Source organism: Zingiber officinale, chromosome 10A (genome assembly GCF_018446385.1).
Source record: "Zingiber officinale cultivar Zhangliang chromosome 10A, Zo_v1.1, whole genome shotgun sequence".
In the NCBI taxonomy this organism is placed as follows: domain Eukaryota; kingdom Viridiplantae; phylum Streptophyta; class Magnoliopsida; order Zingiberales; family Zingiberaceae; genus Zingiber; species Zingiber officinale.
The window spans coordinates 57,065,068-57,087,627 of NC_056004.1; the positions used below are offsets into that span (position 1 = coordinate 57,065,068).

A 22,560-nucleotide genomic window follows, 5' to 3' on the forward strand; every position below is an offset into this window, starting at 1 on the left:
AAACTCAAATTCAAAAAAAAACAAAATCATAAAAACAAATTAATATTTTGAAAAGTAAAATAACAAATATTAAAAACAAAGACTTAGATTACAAGTCTAAGTCAAACACAAATCAATCAATTAAGATAAATCAAGATCCCGATTGACAAAAAGATCGATGAACTAGAAGAGAATCTGATCGACCAGAATTGTGCAGAAAACAATATGGCCAGAAAATCACACTATGAAAGATTACAATATGGCCAGAAAAAAATCCTTAATGTTCTTAATAACGGCCAACAAGATTAACACTAACCCCCTTACTGACAATATAATATCCTCAACAAAAGCTTGCAACACAATTTCAATTCACAGCAACAAATTGATTTGAGAAACACCTTGATAACCATTTACATTGTAACACTGCTTATAATTAGTTACAAACAGTCCCGTATCGTTAATTACACACGAGAAAAAGAAAATAAACTTGTGGCCCTGCTATGATCATGTCCAATTAATTTACATGCCACATTCAGCGAGGAAACTAAATATGTAAATTATAACTTAATTTTTTGCCAGTCATGAAACTACATTTTGTTGGTACTAAAAATGTAAAACCAAAGTTCTCTTTCAATGAAGATCTGTTTTAATTCTAGTATTCTCCACAGCCAATTGGTGGATCAGCAGTAAAGTATATATGTTCCAGCATTCTGGAAGCCAAGTAACTGGCAAATAATGACTCAGCCTTCTGTGATTGGTGAATGCTGAATGAATTCCTACAAAGTGTTGTTTATCCAAAGAGATTAACAGAAGTCATTCTCCAGCATAAATACAAGGTCCGCTCAGTTCAGCAAATGCCAGAATTTTCCAAATTGGCAGTGGGAAAAAGATATTACGAAGTAGTAGACATTGTTCAAAATCAAGCTACTGAAAAGAAAAAGAAGAAAATCTACAAGTTAAGCTCATATAGCACCTGCATAATTCTCTTACCTTTAAATGCATACAGGGTGAAAAAAAATTGTTGAGAAATTAATCAGTCAACTTGGTTAACATGTTTGTCTAGTGACGCTTTCTTTGGTACAAGGAATAACCAACAATAGCAGACATCAGAATAGTCCAAAACACCTGTAGAAATCCAGAGCTTTGAGGCCAATTGGCCCATACATCTAGAAGAAATGTAGTCGACATAAATGGAACTTACCATGTTGATCGTATTCCATCTTTCCAGCTTCCTGATCCTACAATTTAAGTCTTCGAATATGGCATCTCTTGGCAAAATTTCTTTTGTTGATACGTCATAGTTTAGATTTCCTGCCTGCACCATGTGACTAATATGCATGACAAGAAAATAACAAAGCTTGGAATACATGAAAATGGAACCTCCATTCAAGCCTTTCATCTTTCAGTATCTATGTCCTTTGACACATGCAAATATATAACTTTGCAAGGGCAATGCCATTTCTAACAATCATATATGGACAAGGAGAATTATCAACAGGGAGCAAGAGTCTCAAGGTTTACGGTGGCTCATTACGGCTGCAACGTCATTGGTGCCCATAGTCAAAGCACTCATCATAGGTGCATGCTGTATGAAGTATGTGATGCCTCCCATGATGAAAGATCTCCTTTAGGACATTGTACTTTTGTTAATGGAGATCTAGTGTAATGTATCAGAATTTTATTAAACCTAATAGAAGATTTGAGAGTTATTTGTTGGTAATTATAAGTATTTGAATCTGAAACAAGTTTTAATGCTGACTTTTAGGTCTTGGGATTCAATTTGGAGTTAGGCTGGATGATGATGAATTTTGATTTGGGTGTGCTTTTGGGATCAATTTGTTTTAGCTGAACCAGAATTGAACTAGTTTGCCCGCTTAGCTTGAGTGGGTTTAAGTGGATAACTCTATAGACATAATCATTGTCATTTCCCCAATGTGCACTCAAGTGCCTCCTACTCTCAATCCCTCTCTTGCTCATTTGTGTGCTTGCAATTCTCATCAACGCTGCTGGTTGTACTACCATCATTGTTAACCTCTGCCACTACAGTCCATCATCTGATGTTGCAGTGCACACCTCCGTCGCTAACATCCTACATTGCATCAATGCTTGTGACCATTAGCAACTGTCATCACTGCACCTTCACCTTCCACCTACAGAAGTGCTGCCAGTGATTGATGCTTGCCACTTCTTTGTTCAGTCAAATTCATCTGCAGCCATCATTTTCATCGCCCAAAAACCATCACAGCAGTGGCAGATGAACCCCCTTCCCCTCTTTTTCCCCCTTCCTCCTGTATGTGTAGCAACGCTTCTCGGCTTCCTTGTGTGAGAAATATCATAAGTTTCTATAGCTTGCTGCAATCTTTAAGCTCTGTGCATGCTCATATTGTAGAGACATGGATCTTTGTTGTTGGAAATGAGTCATTCATTTCCAATGATTTGATTGCAGCAAATCACAGGTGAACATGGACCTTCCATGGCTGTAGGAAGGAGCACTTTTTCCACCCATAGCAACATATTTATCTTTTGATTGATGAATCACAGGTATGTTCCTTTCCTCTTTCCTTTGAATCGAGTGGAATCATAAGAGGTCACTGAGGAGTTAAGTGGGTTTTGGTTCATAAGATGTACTTGGGTCGTGGTGGTGGATTAAACTAGTAAACCATCATGGTGTCTTTATTTAGCCGAGTTATAGGGTTTCTTGACAAAGGAGGCTGGTTAGAGGGATGATGGTGTAATGAGGGTATGATGTTTGCTTGTGAGGTTGTGGGATTTGATAATCGGGTGGTTGTATCTCGGGTGTGAAGATGTCAAATCAATTGGGTTGAAAACAACTTAAGTACGGATGTAGTGAGTTTACTGAGCCAATTCTTATTGGGAACTTCTATAATATCTTATTGATTCTCTACTTTTTTCAGATTTTTTATTCATACAATATGATTCTTTACTAAAGTAAAAGGACATGATTACAGTGCAGTTAGATTGCAGCATATATGCTAATAGAGTAGTTAACTTCAGATTAGGAAGAATATAGGTTATTTTGGAAAGATGATCATAACTTACTTGTGTCTGAATAAATTCCACCAAGTCCTGCAGTCTAGCAGCTTGATGATTGTGAATTCCATCAGATTCATTTCCAAAATCGGGCAAGCTTTCGAGAATAATTTGGAGGTAACTCTGACAAATAAGATATTTGATTTTGAGACTCAACCACAGCCAATATTTGACAAAGCTAGAAAGAGAGAAGTCAACATAAAAATCTACATGAACCTTTGTTGTGTATGAACCATGCAGACTGAGAATGGAAGCTGCAGTTGAAACTACTTCTTTATTTGTTCCTTTAATTTGAAGAAAGGGACAGGAAGCAGCTTGTAGATGGTCCACCTCAATAAGTATCTAATGGAGATGAAAAGAAAACAGAAACAAGCAATGCGAAAGTGTAAAAACTTCAAAGGCTCTCATTAACCACCATCAAAGTGCAGAAATACAATATATAGGAAAACTTTGAATATGATTGACAAAACACCAACTAAGAACTAAGTGCAAGGTTTACAATTTCAAACTATTGGAATTTCAATTTTTTATCAGAATGATACATTTCAGTACCATATCGTGTAGTACCGGTATCGTTTTATTTAATCATTAATAATTATATAATTAATTTTACTTAGTAAAAGTTATATCTCTTAATAAACTTTTTTATTAAAATTAGAATAATTAACTACATTGTTAATATATGTTTTCTTTTGCCTATATATAAAAATGCTTGAGACCAATTAAGTTTTAATTTATTTTTTTAATTCTAGTCACTTGAAAAAGATATATTTCTTCATTTTATAATGATTATGCTTATAATGTAAATCATTTGAACAATCAATGAGTATAAATTAGAATACATTCTGCTTTAAGTTTTGTAATTGTATCAATTTCAAATTCAAAGCTTTCAATGTTAAGGATACAATTTTACTTTTGAAAGCATTGAAATAATTCAAAACTATCCTTTGGTTTGAATAACAATTTCAAATTTTGGGAGGTAAAATATTATATTTTATGCTTAAATTAGATTTTGAATTTTGTAATTAAATTTATTACTTATATAAATAAGAAATTTCTAAAAATATAAAATATAAAATTTGAGAAATTCAACTCAATTAAATTTGAAAATTTTAGTTTTAATTTTTTTAATAAAACTAAATTCAAATTTAAAAATATTTTATATTTTCGTATTGAATTTTGTAGATTTAAAAAAATATGTTAAATGCACACATATTATAATTATCATGTATTCCAATAAAATAAACTAAAAAAGTGAAATAAATAAATTATTTTTAATTTAATTAAACAAAATTTTATATAAGCAAAGTGTCATGTCAACTCTAATTGTTTCTTGAGTTGGAATCAAAGCTAGGAGAACATACAAATGAGTACAACATTGATCACACTAAATTCTAGTTTTCTTATTGTGTGCTCACATAATATAAACATGAAAAAAATATTTGCCAATTGTTAAGAAAAAAAAAGACACTCCAATGCACGGAGCTCAAGCCAATGAGGGATCCTGACGAAGGGTCGGAACAATATCAAATTTTATATTATTAAATTTATAAATTTTAAATTAGTTTTAGAAAAAAAGATACTAAAGGTAAATTTAACTAATGTTTTGAATTTTAAAGGACAAATGAAAGTCAAATTAGGGTTAGTTAGAGTCTATTAAATAGACATGTGATTATCATCAAGTGAGTTCAAACAAAACTCAATTTGAATTTATTTTGGCTAGTCAAAACCTAAATCAAATTTATACATGGAATGAGTGGGTTCAATTGTACCTGGCCTCAACTAAGACTTTCACTTTGCCTAAGATCACTTAGAATTTTCCTGCACACTCAGTTAGACTTGTTAGATCAACAATAATACTTGACTTAGAACTCTTTGCTATTATCAAAACGCAGGTTCGATCATCTAGTGTTCCCTGCACCAATAATGTGTACTGTATCATCTATTCTATGAAGGTGTGTGTGCATCTCTCCATACAGGTGCACCTATGCCTTTTAGCCCCCAGTTGCACCTAGTGCCTCGACAAAAATGTTTCAAAACATATGGGTTGGTATGTACAAATTTGACTAATACCTGGTGGCATTGAAAAGACATTCTTGCCAATTATAACTGAGTAATAAATTATATGTGAAGAGATAGAAGCCAAACCAAGTCTGGCAAAGTGACAGATGAAGCAACAAACCATTTTTTTCTTAACTGCAAGGTATTTTTATTGGACAAGATATTTATTCTGATTAGGGACCTTATATTTATTCTGATTAGCGGCCTTCAGACATGGTGACAACAAAAAATAAAAACAAACATCTGATGCATTAAATATTCTTGATGATTACACATCATAAAGTTAAAGTGCAATAGGAAGATGAGTCGCTGACCTTTCCATCTTGATAGATGACTGCAGAAGCTTCAATATATGCAACAGCTTGATAACTGTCACAAAATGTACGAGGATTTAGAGAAAAGTAAATAAACCGTGAATGATATAACAAACCCATTAAAAATTTGAAAAAAAAATGAAAATTAAATAATCTTTAGGAAAAAAATACATCATAAACTAAAGCATCCATAAATTCATACAATAAAAAAAAAAACATAAAAGAAACAAAGAGGAGCATTTCCATTAAAAATAAAATAAAATAAAATAAAAACAAAAAATGTGAGAATATTGGATAAGCATGTGGGCAAAACATTACAATGATCAAAAACTAGTTCCTGGAAATATTTGGTTGTCGTACAACAGAAAAAAATTAAGCCAAAATATAGAAAGAAGAAAGCCAAAAACTCATTTTTGCCGTGACTAATGATGTATTCAAAAAATTTGAGTTACTTGATTTAGAGTTTTTATTTTCGAAAACCTCCTAAAAGTTAATGCTTCCTTTTTCATAGTGAAAAATAATATTCTCTTTGTACCATAGTAGCAAGAAAATAACACCTTAGAATGCTAACCATGTTGCAAATAAGAATCAGTTGAATTATAAATTTTGAATTCGCAATTGGTTTTGATAATTATTCTATTCTAGGTTTCAAAAGTTTTCTATTTTTTAATAGGTATAGGTTTATTTAGTAGATTTTGATTTTGGTAGGAGAATCTTTTACTTTGTTAAGAGTTTTATGATATATTTGTATTACTGATATTTCTTTCCTGCTTTAGTTTGTATTGGGCTTATAATGTGTTTTATGTAATAATCAGCTTTCAAAAAATATTTAATTAATCTATGTGATATTCTTTTTCTCTATATGATATAGAGATGGTTAACCTTTCATTTCAACAGTTTCACCCCAATGTTTGACTGATTTTTCCATTCAATTTGGTGTTGCATTAATTTATAAAAGACAAATTTCAAATTTTGTGCCCGTCTACATATTGAGCTTTTCTTTATTTTCTTTTATGTATCAAATTGAGAGTTTTATCGTGCAGATAAAAATATTTGTCAATATTAGGGATGGAATTGCATTAAGTAATGCATTTAACCCTGGAGATATGGTGAATTATCATATTGTATTAATGAATTCAAATTTCTTCAGAAATTCTATTTGGGATTAATATCCTTCATCTTCATTTTGTATTTAGAACTATTATGAGAAAATTGGATTATTATGTATGTTTATTTAACTTGCTACCTTACTTCAACACTAATTCAATTTTTCAATTTAAATGAAATTTAATTTGAGTCTCCATTTTTTGAATGTCAATTTTGTTACAAATTATGCTCTTACAGATTCATCCTCTTCATTACAACTTCCATGTCCTGTGTCAATGACAAAAACATAAACATCAATCTTCATTGTGACAAAGTGAGATAATTTTTTATTCATTGGAAAAGGCAACCTTCAAGAAAACAAAAATAAAGTGAAAACATAGAAGGGACAAAGTGCATGAGTTTCTTACTGATTGGAAGGGGCATATAAAGAACAAGAAGATGAATACTCTATGGTAATTGAAAAAAAAAACTCACATGATGCTCTTGTTCTTTAGTACCCATATTTTTAGAAAAATGACCAAATTAAAGATGCTCACAACTTGTTAGCTAAGTGGAGGAGAATGACGGAAATAAAAAATCAATTCGATTTTATAATTGATTTTGCTATTTTTTTTATTCTAGGTACCAAAATTTTAGTACATTTTTGTTTGACATAAGTTTATTAGTTTGATTTGGTTATGGTAAGAGTTTATTGGGATTATTATCTTTCCCAATTATTGACATTTCTTTTCTAGTTTAGGTGATATTACATTTAAAATTTATATAATAATCAGCTTTTGATTAATAAAATCTCATTAATTATCTTTGAGTAGGTTATTTTTATCTGTGTAAAATAGTTGTCTTTGCTTTATCAATTCATCTCAATCTTTTGCATGATTAGAAGGTTCAATTTGTTATTGCATCAAATGATCTCTTAAAAATTCTTTTACATAGAATGAGCACATAAGAATCACTAATGTTGGTCCTATGCAAGGTTTAAAATCTCGACCCGTGCGGAGGTTTCGGTCTCAGACCGGAACGATACAGTTTCGATATCGTATCGTGCCGATAAGGTTTCGATATTTTTTATTTATATATAGTAATTATTAGATAAATATATTTATTGTGTATAATTTAAACATAAGTTATATATTGATTTCATATAAGTTCTCCATTATTAAACAACTTAATATTGTTAGAAAAAATAATTAAATATATTTTTTTTTTAAAAAATTGATCTATTAATAACTCAAATTAAAATTGATACATCATAATATCATAATATGTTGCTTAAAAGGAGTGACATGAATCAAATTGAAGGGTTCTTGTAATATTTTGCTTAGATAATCTTTATAGTTTTTCAATGTACAGATTAAATAATTATAATTATATAAATTAACACAAAATACTATTTTATATATAATAATCATATAAATTAAATATTTATTTATTTAATTAATAATTTAAATAATATATATTTAAAATAGTAAAAAAAATATAAAATAATTAAAATATATAAGAATATAAATTTGATTTATTAGAATATTTTTAAATATTTAGAATTTTTTAGAATTTTTAAATAAAATTTAAAACACTAAAAATAATTTCAGAATATTATTTAATAAAATTTATTAATTTTTTAAAAATTTTAAATATAGTTTTTATATTTTATTAGGATAATTTAATTAGAGTTTATGAAAGCCTCTTTAAGATATCACTGTTAAGTGAGAATTGTTTAATTTATTTATGGTTAATTTTGTATAGTAACCCCGGGCGCACGCGTTGCGCCCGCAACGCACTCGCGACTGCATCGGAGGCGTCCGGCGACACCTCTAGGGGCACCAGAGGTGTCCGACGATGCTTCCGGCGCCGGAAGCGTCCCGTGACACTTGCGGCGCCGCCAAACGTCGCGTCCCGACGCCTCCGGAGCCCTCGACCTTTTTGGGGCGTCTGGCGGCACCTCCGACGGCACCGGAGGCGTCCGACGACGCTACCCATGTTGTCTCGTTCGTGCGCGATTCTTCCTGGCGCACGTGATGACGCGACTAAACCTCCGCTAGCCTGGTGCCAGTTTCGGTGCGCGGGAGGAACGATAAGTTTCACCCGTTCCGCCCGCATGGAATAAAATTTTGAATGCTGGTCATATGACTAGATGAAAAAAGTTGAAAACTATGTTGATAATTAATGCTCAAAGTGTCTAAACCCTATGAAGATGGATCTTCACTATATAGTTAAATGAAAGGATAAGAATGTAAATAGTTGATAAAATAAAGTTATATACAGTGTTATAACCCTAATAAAATTTAATAATAGTAAATTATTAGAATAAATTGAGGGTGATTAAGAGAAATAGTTAAATTCTAATATTATATTATTCAATTTATTTTAGGTGAATTGATGGAGATTAGAGTTAATTATAAATTAGGTTTATGTTTGGCGAGATGATTTGATTTTGTTAGAGACAAACCAATTTAGCGTTGATGGCAACTAGGGTTCAATTAGAGTCCAAATTTGCCTTTAACAAGTTCATCCAGTGGGCATTGCAATAAGAGTGAGTTCAAATTGGGCTCGATTTGGATTTATCGCTAATTTAGGGTTGAACCAAAAAAACATTAGGAATCAACAATCAACTGGTTCAATCCAGTTATGGTTTATTCAAGTTATGCTTAATTTGTAGAGTTTTGGGTTACTTAAAATTATTTAAATCTTTTTTCTTCTCTTTACCACATAATTCCTCATTTTTTATTCTTCTTTCCTCCTTTCACGATGTTGCCCCAATCACGACCTTGAGTTAACCGATTAGAGTAGTAGTCGACATCTTCTCCTCCCCCTAGTAATCCAAGGCCTCTCTCCCTTTCCTCTATGACAAGGGGTGATGGTCGTGATCCCATTTGGCAGCACAAGTAACCACTAGTGGTGGCACTCCCCTTTGTCAATGGGTCACTTCCACATGCTCTTCTTCATCTCCCTCAGTAACAACTCTTCTTTGTGCTATGGATATCATATATCATCCTCTAGAAGATCCCACCAATTAGCTGCAATTAATTTGTGGCTTTTCCATCGAGTGATTTAGTAGGTGACCAATTTAATTCCCAATGTCCCAACATCCCTCTAGTAAAAGTTGCATTATGAATTTGTCTTGTTTCGGATGTTTTCATTAAGAGGTTTTAAGTTGATTCTATTGTTTGTTTAATTCTTGTATCTTTTTCTCTTTAAATCATACCATAATACCTATTTAAAAGTTGTTGATTGGATTTACTTAGTTTGGAGTCAAGCAATGTTCATGGAGGTTGGAATTTCTTGAATGAGCTACACCAATGTAGAGGCAATTAGTTAATGTTCCTACTCTTCTAATCTTGTTAGATTTTCTTGCATGTTGCTAAATGGACTGATCAGGTTTTGATAGGTTGAATTCAAGCTATTAACTCGAGATGCTAGTTGATCTATTTAATAGGATGTTAATGAATTGTTTACCATTTATGCTAGTATTGGTTACCTTGGGTTGTTAGGATAATTAAGTTATTAAGTGATGTTTTACTATCATGAGCATGTCCTTTATTCTTGGCATACGCGTATGGCATATGATCTTATCATTAGTAAAAAATAATAACAATAAAAAAATAAACTTAGATGGTTATAAATAAATAATTAGCAAAAAATTTATATAACTGTGTGTCTATATATATACTAACTAACAAGAAGTTAATTAATAATTTTTCTTGTTAATAGGAAAAATTGATAACAGAAAAAATAGATAGTAGGTTAATGATGTGAGAATATATATAACAAAAAACTAATTCATTAAATAGTTTAAAAGAGATGTTCAACTATTAATTAAATTGAATTATTTATTAATAATTAATAAGAAAATAACTACTTAAATATCACTAATTAATGAATTATATATAGTAAGAAAGATGTTAATTAATAGTAGGATTACTTATACGATTAAACTGGCATACATTAAAAGCTAACTTAGCTTAGTACTCAAAATAACAATTACTTGAGAACACAGTTAGTAATGTGAATTGAGATGAAATAATTGTTGTATAAAGACTGGCAGTGAACAATAATGAACATAAATTGTGAAAATAAATACTAAAAAACTAACTTTCTGTAGGAGCACCAAACCTCCCACTAAAACGTAGTAGCATAAGTTGCCCACAGTTAATGTTTATTTTGTGTGACAACGGTGCATCATTGTTTATCACCAATGAGGGCCTTGGCTTAGTGTTAGATGGTGCTATTTCTACTCTGAGAATTTCACTCAAGTGATTCACTTCTTATTGCATTTATTTGGTGATAAATAAGAGGTGATAATTAAAAGTAAATTTATTTGCGTTAAGACAATAAAATCACAATTAAGTTGATTTACTTGTGAAAATAAATGGTGATATCAAGTGGATTTGGTAGTTAATGGTAATAATTAAGTAGATTTACTTAAATGGAGACAAGGGTGAAATTACTTGTAATATAAAAATGGTGTCAATTAAAAGTGAATATATAAAAAAAAACATGTATGAGGGGCAGAAAGATTTGGAGTTAACCATGATGTTTGAAATTTCATACTATGCCGGGCGAAACAGTTGAAATATATCATTTTGATGAATCACTAAAACTCGATATCACTACACCAATCTCGAGTTGTGTCATAGTTTCAATCTTTCATCGGTAAGATACTATTCCAATGCTCTGATGCATGATGCGGGTGTCATATTGAAGGTTGAAGGAGGAAGAAGATGAAGCAAAGGATGTAAACATTATCTGTACTAAGTGGTATCAAGTTTCAGTAATTTATCGGAATAATATATTTTGATCGTTTTGCCTAACATGATACAAGATTCAAAACCATTTGATACAGTGAATATGAAATGCTTTCACGAATGCAACGAAGATCAATCAAATACTGAGCTGGGTTAAAGTCAAGGGCGTCAATAGGACCATCTCTATTTGACTAAGCCAACCCACCAATCTTCTCGACCGAGCCAAGCCAAGCCGATCCGCTGGTCTTCCAAGCTGAGTCGATTCGCTAGTCTTCCAAGCTGAGCCAACCCTCCAGTCTTCCTGGCTGAGCCAACCCGCCAGTCTTCCTAACCGAGCTGAGCTGACCCATTTGAACTGAGCAGACTCACTAATCTTCCTGACCAAGCCAAGCCGACTCGCCAGTCTGGGGTTAGTCCTATACCAACCCTAGGGGCTCAACTCGCCAATCAAATATCCAGCTCATGTCCAACCAGCTCTAACGCCTGGACGCTCTGACTCGATGCCTCTCCCAGACCCAAATATCCATAACAACACGTGGGCCAACACGTGGAGTAGATTGTGTGACATAGCGTGATCCCCACAAGATCTCCATAGTGCAAGATATGGATGATATGACCCCTTGATACAACAATGGAACACTCTCCTTACCAAGACATGACATCTTATCAGAAACACACCATCTCCTCTGATAGCCACGGATGTGACACATTACGCCTTCGTGCTATAAAAATCTCTACCCCCACGAGCTAAGGTAAGCTAGATACTCATTACTACATACACTCATATTTTATTACTTTACTGCACTGTTTATCTTCTTCATTCCTATCGCAGGAGACTGACTTAAGCGTCAGAGTGGAAGGTCGGGGCAACCTGGACTCGCTCTAATGCTCCATCTACCTTTTTTCTGTCTTCTAGCAGCCTTACAGAGACTTTTCCCCGATCGAATATCCAGCTCATGTCGGACCGGCTCTACGGCTCAAATGCTCTGGCTCACCTCCACTCCAACCGATGCCTCCTAGGCCCAAATATCCATAACAACAATTTGTCTTATCAGAAACGCACCATCTCCTCTGATAGCCACGGATGTGACACATTACTCCTTCGTTCTATAAAAATCTCTGCCCCCACGAGCCAAGGTAAGCTAGATACTCATTACTACATACACTAATATTTGATTACTTTACTGCATCATTTATCTTCTTCATTCCTATCGCAGGAGACTGACTTATGCGTCATAGTGGAAGGTCGGGGCAACCTGGACTCGCTCTAATGGTCCATCTACCTTTTTTCTGTCTTCTAGCAACCTTACAGAGACTTTCTACCACCTTCGGCTCCCTATTCTTGGATTTTTTAGAAGTTTAACAATTCAGTCAACCTAGAAGACAGCTAACTCCCCTCTTCCTCCTAGTCATGGCAACTTGGTCCACACACCAACAACACATCACCGGTGGTCCACAGCTCACCGCTTCCAGACAGGATCAAATTTTGGGCCATTCGTGGAGAATACTATGCCTGATCTGGAATATGAAGATGGACGATGTCAAAAAACTCATTGTCATCACAATGACTCTAGACAATTTCGATAAACACAGCGCATAGTAAAGGAGCTTAGTTTCTTATTTATATTCTCTCCCCAACTCTACGGATTTTTGAGAGTCAAAAGATTGAGTTATTCACTTTGTCGGTAGTCACGACAAGCAAATCATTCGGTAATCAGACTCGTTTCCCTTTTGACTAGACATGAATGGGAGGCTTGTGATACGGTGCGTATGAAAAATTGCCACGGATGCAACGAAAGTCAATCAGATGCTGAGTGAGATCAAGGGAGGTCAACGATACTATCTTTATCCAGCTAAGTCAACCCACTAGTCTTCCTGGCCAAGCCGAGTAAACCCGCTAGTCTTCCGAGCCGACCCGCCAGCCTTCGTATCCGAGCCGACCCGCCAGTCTTCCCGATAAAGCCGACCCGCCAATCTTCCTAGCCGAGCCGACCCGAGACGACCCGCCAGTCTTCCTACATAACCAACTTGCTAGTCTGCAATTTGTCTTATACCAACCTAAGGGCTCAGCTCCCCGATCGAATATCCAGCTCATGTCGGACCGGCTCTACGGCTCAGATGCTCTGGCTCACCTCCACTCCAACTGATGCCTCCTAGGCCCAAATATCCATAACAGCACGTGGACCCCCGCCCCGTAGGTTGTCAGAATACCTGAGTTGTTAGAACACGTGGATGTCCAAACGCATGTGATATGTGACATATCGTGATCCCCATAAGATGTCCACGGTGCAAGATATGGGTGATATGACCTCTTGATACAACAATGGAACACCCTCCTTACCAAGACATGACATCTTGTCAGAAGTCCACCATTCCTTTGACATCCACGGATGTGACACATCACTCCTTTGTGCTATAAAAAGCACTGCCCCTGTAGGCCAAGGCAAGCTGGATACTCATTACTATACACACATATTTTATGACTTTACTACATTGTTTATCTTCTTCGTTCCTATCACCAAAGACTGACTTGAGCAACGAAGTCGAAAGCCTGGGAAACTCGGACTCCCTCTAACGCTCTGTCTACCTTTTCTTGTCTTCAAGCAGCCTTGCAAGCACTATTAACGGAATACTTTGTGCTTGGTTATTTATTGGAGGTCCAGCGATTCAGCCAACCCAAAAGACAGCTCACCCCCTCTTCCTCCTGGTCATGACGACTTGGTCCAGACACCAACAACACGTCACCAATAGTCCACAGCTCACCGCTTCTAGACGGGGTCACCATTCTCGACCCAGACTCCTTCCTACAGTTCATCTTCTTCCTTCTTATCCATTATCGACACCATGCATTGAAACATCGGCTGGAATGATATATTTCAATCGTTTCACCCAGCATGGTACAATAATTAAAATCATTTTATCTCTTTCCTTTTTCAACATCAATCCATTACTAGCACTATGTATCGAAACATCGATACATTACAAAAACAATATCTTTCTAGTCAAAGTTCGAAACTTCAATAAGAGTCGAGATTTTGAACCTTGGAGTTAACCTTATATTGAATAAAAATTTTAACCTGGAACTCTAATATTAAAATGTGAGTTATAACTCATTTGGATATAATAATAGTTGTAATCATTACAAGTGACTATAACTAAGTATGCGTATAGGTAATATTCTAATGTGTTACGTATAGGTAATATTCTAATGTGTTAATTGGATATGTAAGTAGAGTGAAATTAGTTTAATACAACAACTACCACCCAACCTTATCCTATTAAGTGAGGTCGGCTATATAGATTCTTCTACGTCACTAGGCTCTATCCCCTACTATATCATCATTTATATTTTAATAAATTTTATTTTATTTTATTGTTGTTAATCAAGTTTTTCTTTTGACTTTTCTCTTCCTCATTTGATATGAAAATTTGTTATAGTTTCACATCGTCTAACTAAAATATTTACATATCTATACTATCTTGTGCCTTCTAGAGTTTTCCTTCAATAGGTGCAACCCCGACTTTCCTTCTAATATTTTTCATTTCTTATCTTCTCCATCTTGTATATCCGCACATCTACCTTAACATCATCACTGTAACTTTCATCTTTTGCTCATGTGCTTGCGTTATAGCCCAACATTCAATTCCATAGAACATAGCAGGTTTCACCATTATTTAATAAAATTTTCTTTTAAGTTTTTAGAGGTACTTCACGATCAAAAAAACACCTAGCACTTCATTTCAAATCATCCCACTTATATTCTATATAAGACATCTTTCTCAATCCCTCCATCCTTTAAAAAAAAACTCTAAATACTTACAAACGAGGCCAAAGAGACGCCCCACCGTTGCTCCTCGTCATCACCTGCGCCAACACCAAGCCTCGAAGCAAGGCACCTCTTAAACCCTTTTCTTTCTACACCTTGAATATGAAATATAGTAGGTTTTCTTTCTATACCTTTAAATTTGTAAATGCATTAGGTTTTCGACTTTTCTTTCTCTGTCTTTGAACATGTATATGCAGCAGGTTTTCGAGAGGTACTGGAGGGGGGTACGTAGCATATTTCTGGAAGGATGTTCGAGGTCGTGTGTAAAGCCTTCGAGGTCGTGTGCAGCAGATTTCGAGGGGTGCTTAAGGGAGGTATGTAGCAAATTTCTAGAAGGTTGTTCGAGGTCATGTGCAGCAGATTTCGAGGGGTGCTTGAGGGAGGTATGTAGCAAATTTCTAGAAGGTTGTTCGAGGTCGTGTGCAGCAGATTTCGAGAGGTGCTCGAGGGAGGTATATAGCAGATTTCTAGAAAGTTGTTTGAGGTTGTGTGTAGCAGATTTTGACGGGTGCTTGAGGGTGGTATGTAGCAGATTTTTGGATGGTTGTTTGAGATCATGGGCAGCATATTTCGAGGGATGTTCGAGGGTAGTATGTAGCATATTTTCGGATGATTGTTGGGAAGAGTGAACAACATGTTTTGACGAATAGTTGGCCACCATTTTATCCGAGGAAGATAGGAGTCGTGGCATTGCCATGAGTAATCGCAACATAATAAAATAAACGAGTACTATAAATGATTGTTTAGCTTTATGTAGTTTAATGATATGCATGTTTATTGAGCTTTATGTAAATTAATGAAATGCATGTTTATTGGACTTCTTTGTAGATTAATGATATGCATGTTTATTGGGCTTTATGTAGATTAATGTTATATATGTTTATTAGACTTTTTGTAGATTAATGATGTGCATATTTATTGAGCGTTGCGAAGTTTAATGATATGCATGTTTATTAGACTTTACGTAGTCTAATAGGATATGCTAGAATTATGATGCATGATTACCTTAATGGAAAGGATATATATATATATATAAAATAATGAGGAGGATTAAAGGAGATTCTACGAGGGTTAAGGCCCCAGAAAGACCCCGTTTACGGGACAAGGCCCCAGGGGATCCCAACATCAAATTTTCATATTTGGCCACGGCCCAATGACGAGAGTTGCTGATGCCCCGCCACCTGGTACCATGGTTAAACAAAGGATAAAGGATGACTAATGCATCTCCACCTAAGAATGATATACGATAAATGCTAAAGGAAAAGGCTCCATAATGTAATGATTGAAGGATACTCAAAATAATGTTGTGTGATACTCATAGTTTAATGTTTTATGGAAAAATGCCTATATGCATGCTTACTTGTATGTTTGACAATAAATTCCAAGTAAAGGTAGATTTAATGATGCATGCGACTGGTTAAGGAATTTTGCTGCTACGATTTGGAGGTGCTCAGTTAAACTGACTAGGTTTGGTTTGTAGCAGGTGAAGAAACAGACGACGTTAGAGGCTTGGACCCTTGACCAAACTGGGCTGGACAGTACACTCCCGAGGGCCTTCCGATTCCGCATAAAGAATAAATAAACAACATTTATGATTTAGAGAGAATAAAGTATTACTCAATTTAGATCCCCAGGATGTTTGACTAGTTTATTAATTACAAATAGTTTCTTATTTATTGGAATGTTATATGGTGCATGGAATGTAAACAAAAAAAAACTTAAGGTCGTTTCAGTTGGTATCAAAACCAGGATCTTGTAAGGGATGTGTACTGCCAGTTCGGGGAAGTTCAAGAGCTGAGCTCCAAGTCTGTGAGTTATTACCGCTTTGAAGTGTATATGTTTAATTTAAATGCTTATATGTTATAAAAGTTAGGCGGTTAAATGTTTCGAATGAGTGTAAGATGGTTACGAGTGGGATCAGATGATATGTGCAGGTATTCCTCCAAGACGGGTCTATCAAAGGCGTAGGGAAGAGGGCCATGATGGAGGAGAACGTGAGGAGGAGAGACATGCCGTGCCTGATCCCCCATCTCCGCTACCAGATGCTGCTACCCGTATACTGGAAGGAATGGCTCGACTCCAGGAGCAGCATACTAGTAATACCCATAGGGGACAACAGGAGGACGTATATGTGCAGTTCAGGAGGATTGACCCTAAGGATTTTGCTGGCACTACTAACCCCTTTGTTGATGAGGGGTGAATCCGATCCTTGGAGGTGATATTCTGATACATGGATATGGTTGACATTGTAGAGTTCGATGTGTCATATATGATGATGCTTCTCTATGGTGGGAGGGAGCTGAAAAGGGAGTTAATCAGAATACCCTGACCTTGGAGGAGTTCAAGGAGATCTTCTACAAAAAGTATTTTACCGTTGATGTGAGATCAAGGTTGAAGAGGAAGCTTATGAGTCTCCGACAGGGAGACTTGTTTGTTGTTGAGTTTGTCAAGAAGTTGGATAGAGGATGTCATTTTGTGCTCCTAATTGCAAATGATATTACTGAAAAATTAAGGCACTTTATGGATGGTCTCAGGCCTACCATCCGCCGAGACGTTCTATTGGCCGATCCGACTGAATACCAGGACACTGTCACTAGAGCCTTCAGAGCCAAGTAGTCCTTGAAAGATATCGAGTGGGAAGTGCAGAGGAAGAGGCCTCCTCCACAACAGCAACAACAACAGAATAAGAAGTCATATACCGGACCACAGAAAGGACAGGACAATCGAAGCCTCAAGGGAAAAAGAAGCAACAACCACATGGAGCAACTGCCCCAAAGACAAAGGAAAAGTCATTGTGCAAGGAGTGCAATCGCTAGCACTATGGCCAGTGTCTGTGGGGTACCTACAAGTACTTCAAATGTGGAGGAGACGGGCACAAAGCTAAAGAATGCCCAAAGTTGCGAGAACCGGTGATCGGACGAGCATTTGTGATGCATGCCAAGGAAGTAGAGCCAGACACTACGCTTGTCAGAGGTAATCCAACTAATTTAATATATTTATTACCTATCGCATAAAATGTTAAGCATGGGCGATTTAGGATTGCATGTCTCGAATTTTTACATGATCTGAGATGGGACCTCCAATAATCGGAATATAGACAAGAAATATAGAGCTCCAAACATAATAAGGGCGGAAATTTGATCGATTCAAAACATTAAGGCGCTTAACGGGCAATTTTCGGAAATTATTATGCTTAAATGGGTATAATGGTATTGTTGTCACAGGTAGGATATCCATCGCGGGTGTAGCTACCTATGCTTTGCTGGATTCGGGAGCTACACATTTATATCTGAGGCTCTCGTAAAGCGACTAGGAATCTTACCAGAAGATAGGGGGATTGAATTTAGAGTCACCGGACCTTCTGGCGAGCAGATGTTATCTGCCAAGATGGCGAAGGACATGGAGCTTAGACTGCAGGAGCATGTGGTTCAGGCAGATCTCATTGTGTTGCCAATGCCTAAGTTTGACACTCTTCTGGGAATGGATTGGTTATCGTTGAATGGGCGGAGGTTAGTGTCCGTCCGACCACCCCGCGGGGAGCCGTTTATTTTTTAGGCAGCCAGGAACAGACAGAGGCTGCACCTCATTTCTTGCATCAGTGAAAGGAAGCTCGTGATGAGGGGATGCCAAGGAGTTCTAGCCAATATTATTTCGATACTTGATGCAGTCGGCCAGAAGATGGAGGATGTCGAAGTTGTCCGAGAATTTCCTAACCTATTTCCTGAGGATGTCTCTAGCATTTCTCCGGAAAGCGAGGTGAAATTTTCCATTGAGCTGATACCGGGTACCGTGTCAATCTCTAAGGCACCGTATCGACTCGCTCAGACAGAAATAAAAGAACTGAAGGATCAGATTCAAGAGCTACTGAATAAAGGATTCATTCGCCCAAGCTTTTCTCCAAGGGGCGCACCGGTGTTATTTGTGAAAAAAAAGGACGGAAGTACGAGGCTCTGTATCGATTATCGGGAATTAAATAGAGTGACAGTGAAAAACAAGTATCCTTTGCTAAGAATCGAAGATTTAATTGATCAGTTGAAAGGGGCGTCAATATTCTCGAAGATAGATCTCCAATCAGGATACCACCAGCTGAGGGTAAAGGAAACGGACGTGCACAAGATGGCTTTCAGGACATGATATGAATATTATGAGTTTATGGTGATGTCATTCGGAGTGACAAATGCCCCAGCGATCTTCATGGATCTCATGAATCGCGTATTTCAACCGTATCTCGATCAGTTTATTATTGTATTCATAGATAACATTTTGATCTATTCGAGGAGCAGGGAGGAGCATAGTCAACACTTGAGGATTGCTTTGCAGGTATTGCAAGACCGAAAGTTGTTTGCAAAGTTCAGCAAGTGCGAATTCTAGTTAGAGAAAGTAGCATTCCTGGGCCACGTTATTTCGAAGGATGGGGTAGAAGTAGATCCTACTAAAGTCGAGGCAGTCAGAGGATGGCCAGCCTAAATATGCAACCGAGATACGCAGTTTCTTGGGTTTGGCGGACTACTATCGGAAATTCATCAAGGGCTTTTCTTCCATTGCAATGCCCTTAACGGCCCTGACGAAGAAGAATGCTAAGTTTATATGGGGAGCTAATTGTCAAGACACCTTTGAGCGGTTGAAGCAAGCGCTACTACAGTGCCAGTTTTAGCTATGTCATCAAGACAGGGAGTGTGTTGTATACAGATGCTTCGAAGCTAGGCTTGGGCGCGGTTCTTATGCAGCACGATCGAGTCATTGCATATGCGTCCCGGCAATTAAAAGTGCATCAAAAGAATTATCCGACCCATGACCTTGAACTGACAGCGGTTGTGTTTGCTCTTAAGATATAGACACTATTTGTATGGGGAGAAGTGCAAAATCTTTACTACCACAAAAGCCTAAAGTACTTCTTCACCCAGAAAGAGCTAAACATGAGACAGAGAAGATGGCTAGAGCTTATGAAGGACTACGACTGTGATATTAGCTACCACCCCGGGAAGGCTAATGTGGTTGCTGATGCCTTGAGCAGTCATCACACAACTATCAGTACGGAAACCTCTTCAGACAGAAATTCAAGGATTTAACCTCGAGATATATGCTAGTGGCCACCACTCTAACCGTACAGCCTACCTTGAGGGACAAAATTCAGATAGGACAAGTTATTGATGGGCAGCTACAGAATTGGATACAGAAGGATGAATCTAAGGGTATGAGTTTATATTCAGTCGAAGATGGTATTGTCAAATACCGGGGTCGACTCTGGTTCCTGGTGTTGACTCACTTAGAGTTGAGATTTTAACAGAAGCTCATAATAATCAATATTCTATATATCCAGGGGGTACAAAGATGTATAAGGACCTGCAGTTACTTTATTGGTGGCCAAGTATTAAACGTAACATCGCGCGTTTCATATCAGAATACCTAACTTGTCAACAAGTCAAACTAGAACATCAGAGGCCAACAGGGATACTTAAGTCACTTCCAATTCCTGAGGGGAAATGGGAAAACATCACAATGGATTTTGTAGTGGGCCTACCGAAGGCCGTGAAAGGCTTTAATGTCATTTGGGTGATAGTCGATTAACTCACTAAGTCGGCACATTTCCTACCAATGAAGACAACCTTCTCCATGACTCAGTATGCAGAGTTGTATATCCGAGAAATAGTCAAATAGCATGGGATTCCCGTTTCTATAACATCGGACAGAGATCCGAGGTTCACCTCGCCTTTTTGGAAAAGTTTGCATTTGGCCATAGAGACTAAACTATTATTTAGTACAACATTTCATCCCCAAACATATGGTCGAGAGGGTGATACAAATTTAGAAGACTTACTACGAGCGTGTGTGATCGATTTCCAAGGAAGCTGGGAATCAAAGCTACCGCTTGTGGAGTTCACTTATAACAACAGTTATAAGTCATCTATAGGCATGGCTCCTTACAAGGCACTTTATGGAAGGAAATGCAGATCCCCCATCCATTGGGATGAAGTAGGAGAGAGGGCAGAGGTGAGTCCAGAAATCGTGAGGCATGCGGCGGACCTAGTAGCCATAATTAGGGAGAGAATGAAGACCCCTTAAAGTCGACAAAAGAGCTATGCTGACAAAAGGAGAAGGGATCTGGAATTTGCAGTTGGTGATCACGTTTTTGTGAAAATAGCACCGATGAAGAATGTTATGAGATTTGGCAAGAAAGGTAAGCTTAACCCGAGATTCATTGGACCCTTCGAGATCCTAGACAGGATGGGAACATTGGCATATCAAGTGGCCTTGCCACCTAATCTTGCAGGGGTGCATAATTTGTTCCATGTCTCAATGTTGCGCAAGTACATGTTGAATCCCTCCCACGTGCTGAATTTCGAACCACTACAACTTACCCCAGATCTATCCTATGAGGAGAGACTCATACAGATACTGGACCGGCAAAAAAGGAAGCTACGAAACCGGACGGTCGAGATGGTCAAGGTCAAGTGGTTGAACCACGCTGATGAGGAGGCTACTTGGGAGACAAAAGCTGACATGAGAGACCGCTACCCGGAGTTAATTGGTAACTTTAAAAATTCGAGGATGAAATCCATTTAAGGGGAAGAGGATTTGTAAGGCCCGACTTAAAAAAAAAAAAAAATCAAGGGGAGCATGATAATAGGCTCTTTATTTTACTTAAAGGGGGGAGGGCTAAATTGCTAATAACCAACTAATGGACATATGGGCTCGGCCCAATTGGTGAGGAATGGACCTAACCCTAGGATTTAGTTCTTATAAGAGGGGCGGTGAAAAGGAAAAAAAAAAGAGAGAGAAAGGAGCGCTCTCGGCTGAAGAAAAGAAAGGGGGAAGGAGAGGTCTCGGCGAAAGACAAGAAAGGGGGAGAGAGAGCTCTTGGCTTCGACCTTGGAAGGAAGAACGAGGAGTTAACTCATTGCAATTCCATCCAATAAAATGGAAGAATTATAAATTTCCAAAATAATAGATAGAAATACCGCAAATAGGGCCATAGCGATCCCCATTAGTGGTGTAGTCCCCCAGCCCGGAGCTACTTTACCATATTCCGAATTCAGTGGTTTCAATAAATTCCCTACGGTAGTTCGTCTTGGCCCAGATCTAGAACTATCCTCAACAGTTTGTGTAGCCATAAATCCTATTTATTTAATCATTGGTTGAGATCTGTTGACTTTGTATACCATTTCGTTGTAGTTGTAAATAAACGATCTTATTATAGATCCATTGTGTTGTGATCTTGAAATTGTCTAAAAATGGAAATAGCAACCCTAATCGCCATCTTTATATCTGGTTTACTTGTAAGCTTTACTGGGTACGCCTTATATACCGCTTTTGGGCAACCCTCTCAACAACTAAGAGATCCAAAGAGACGCCCCACCGTTGCTCCTCGTCGTCAGCTGCGCCAACACTAAGCCTCCGAGCAAGGCCCTCTTAAACCCTTTTCTTTCTACACCCTGAATCTATAAATGTAGTAGGTTTTCTTTCTATACCTTTAAATTT

General features: G+C 36.8%; 1 protein-coding gene across 5 annotated transcripts in view; it reads right to left on the minus strand.

Moving 5' to 3' along the window:
* Positions 1–341: 341 nt before the first annotated feature.
* LOC122027580 overlaps positions 342–22,560 on the minus strand; it is a 90,742-nt gene continuing 68,523 nt past the window's right edge. For 2 of the 5 annotated variants that reach the window (XR_006124466.1, XR_006124465.1), the window contains 6 exons: positions 5,406–5,460; positions 3,247–3,372; positions 3,040–3,153; positions 1,181–1,294; positions 970–1,104; positions 342–755 (listed from right to left, as the gene is read on the minus strand). Coding sequence is in view for 2 of the 5 variants with exons in the window: in XM_042586565.1 (XP_042442499.1) it covers positions 1,039–1,104; positions 1,181–1,294; positions 3,040–3,153; positions 3,247–3,372; positions 5,406–5,460 (475 nt within the window). In the remaining 3 variants the exon portion in view is untranslated. Of the gene's footprint in view, positions 756–944; positions 1,105–1,180; positions 3,154–3,246; positions 3,373–5,405; positions 5,461–22,560 lie in introns of those variants that run through there. The other 3 variants (XR_006124464.1, XM_042586566.1, XM_042586565.1) reach the window with 3 other exon arrangements.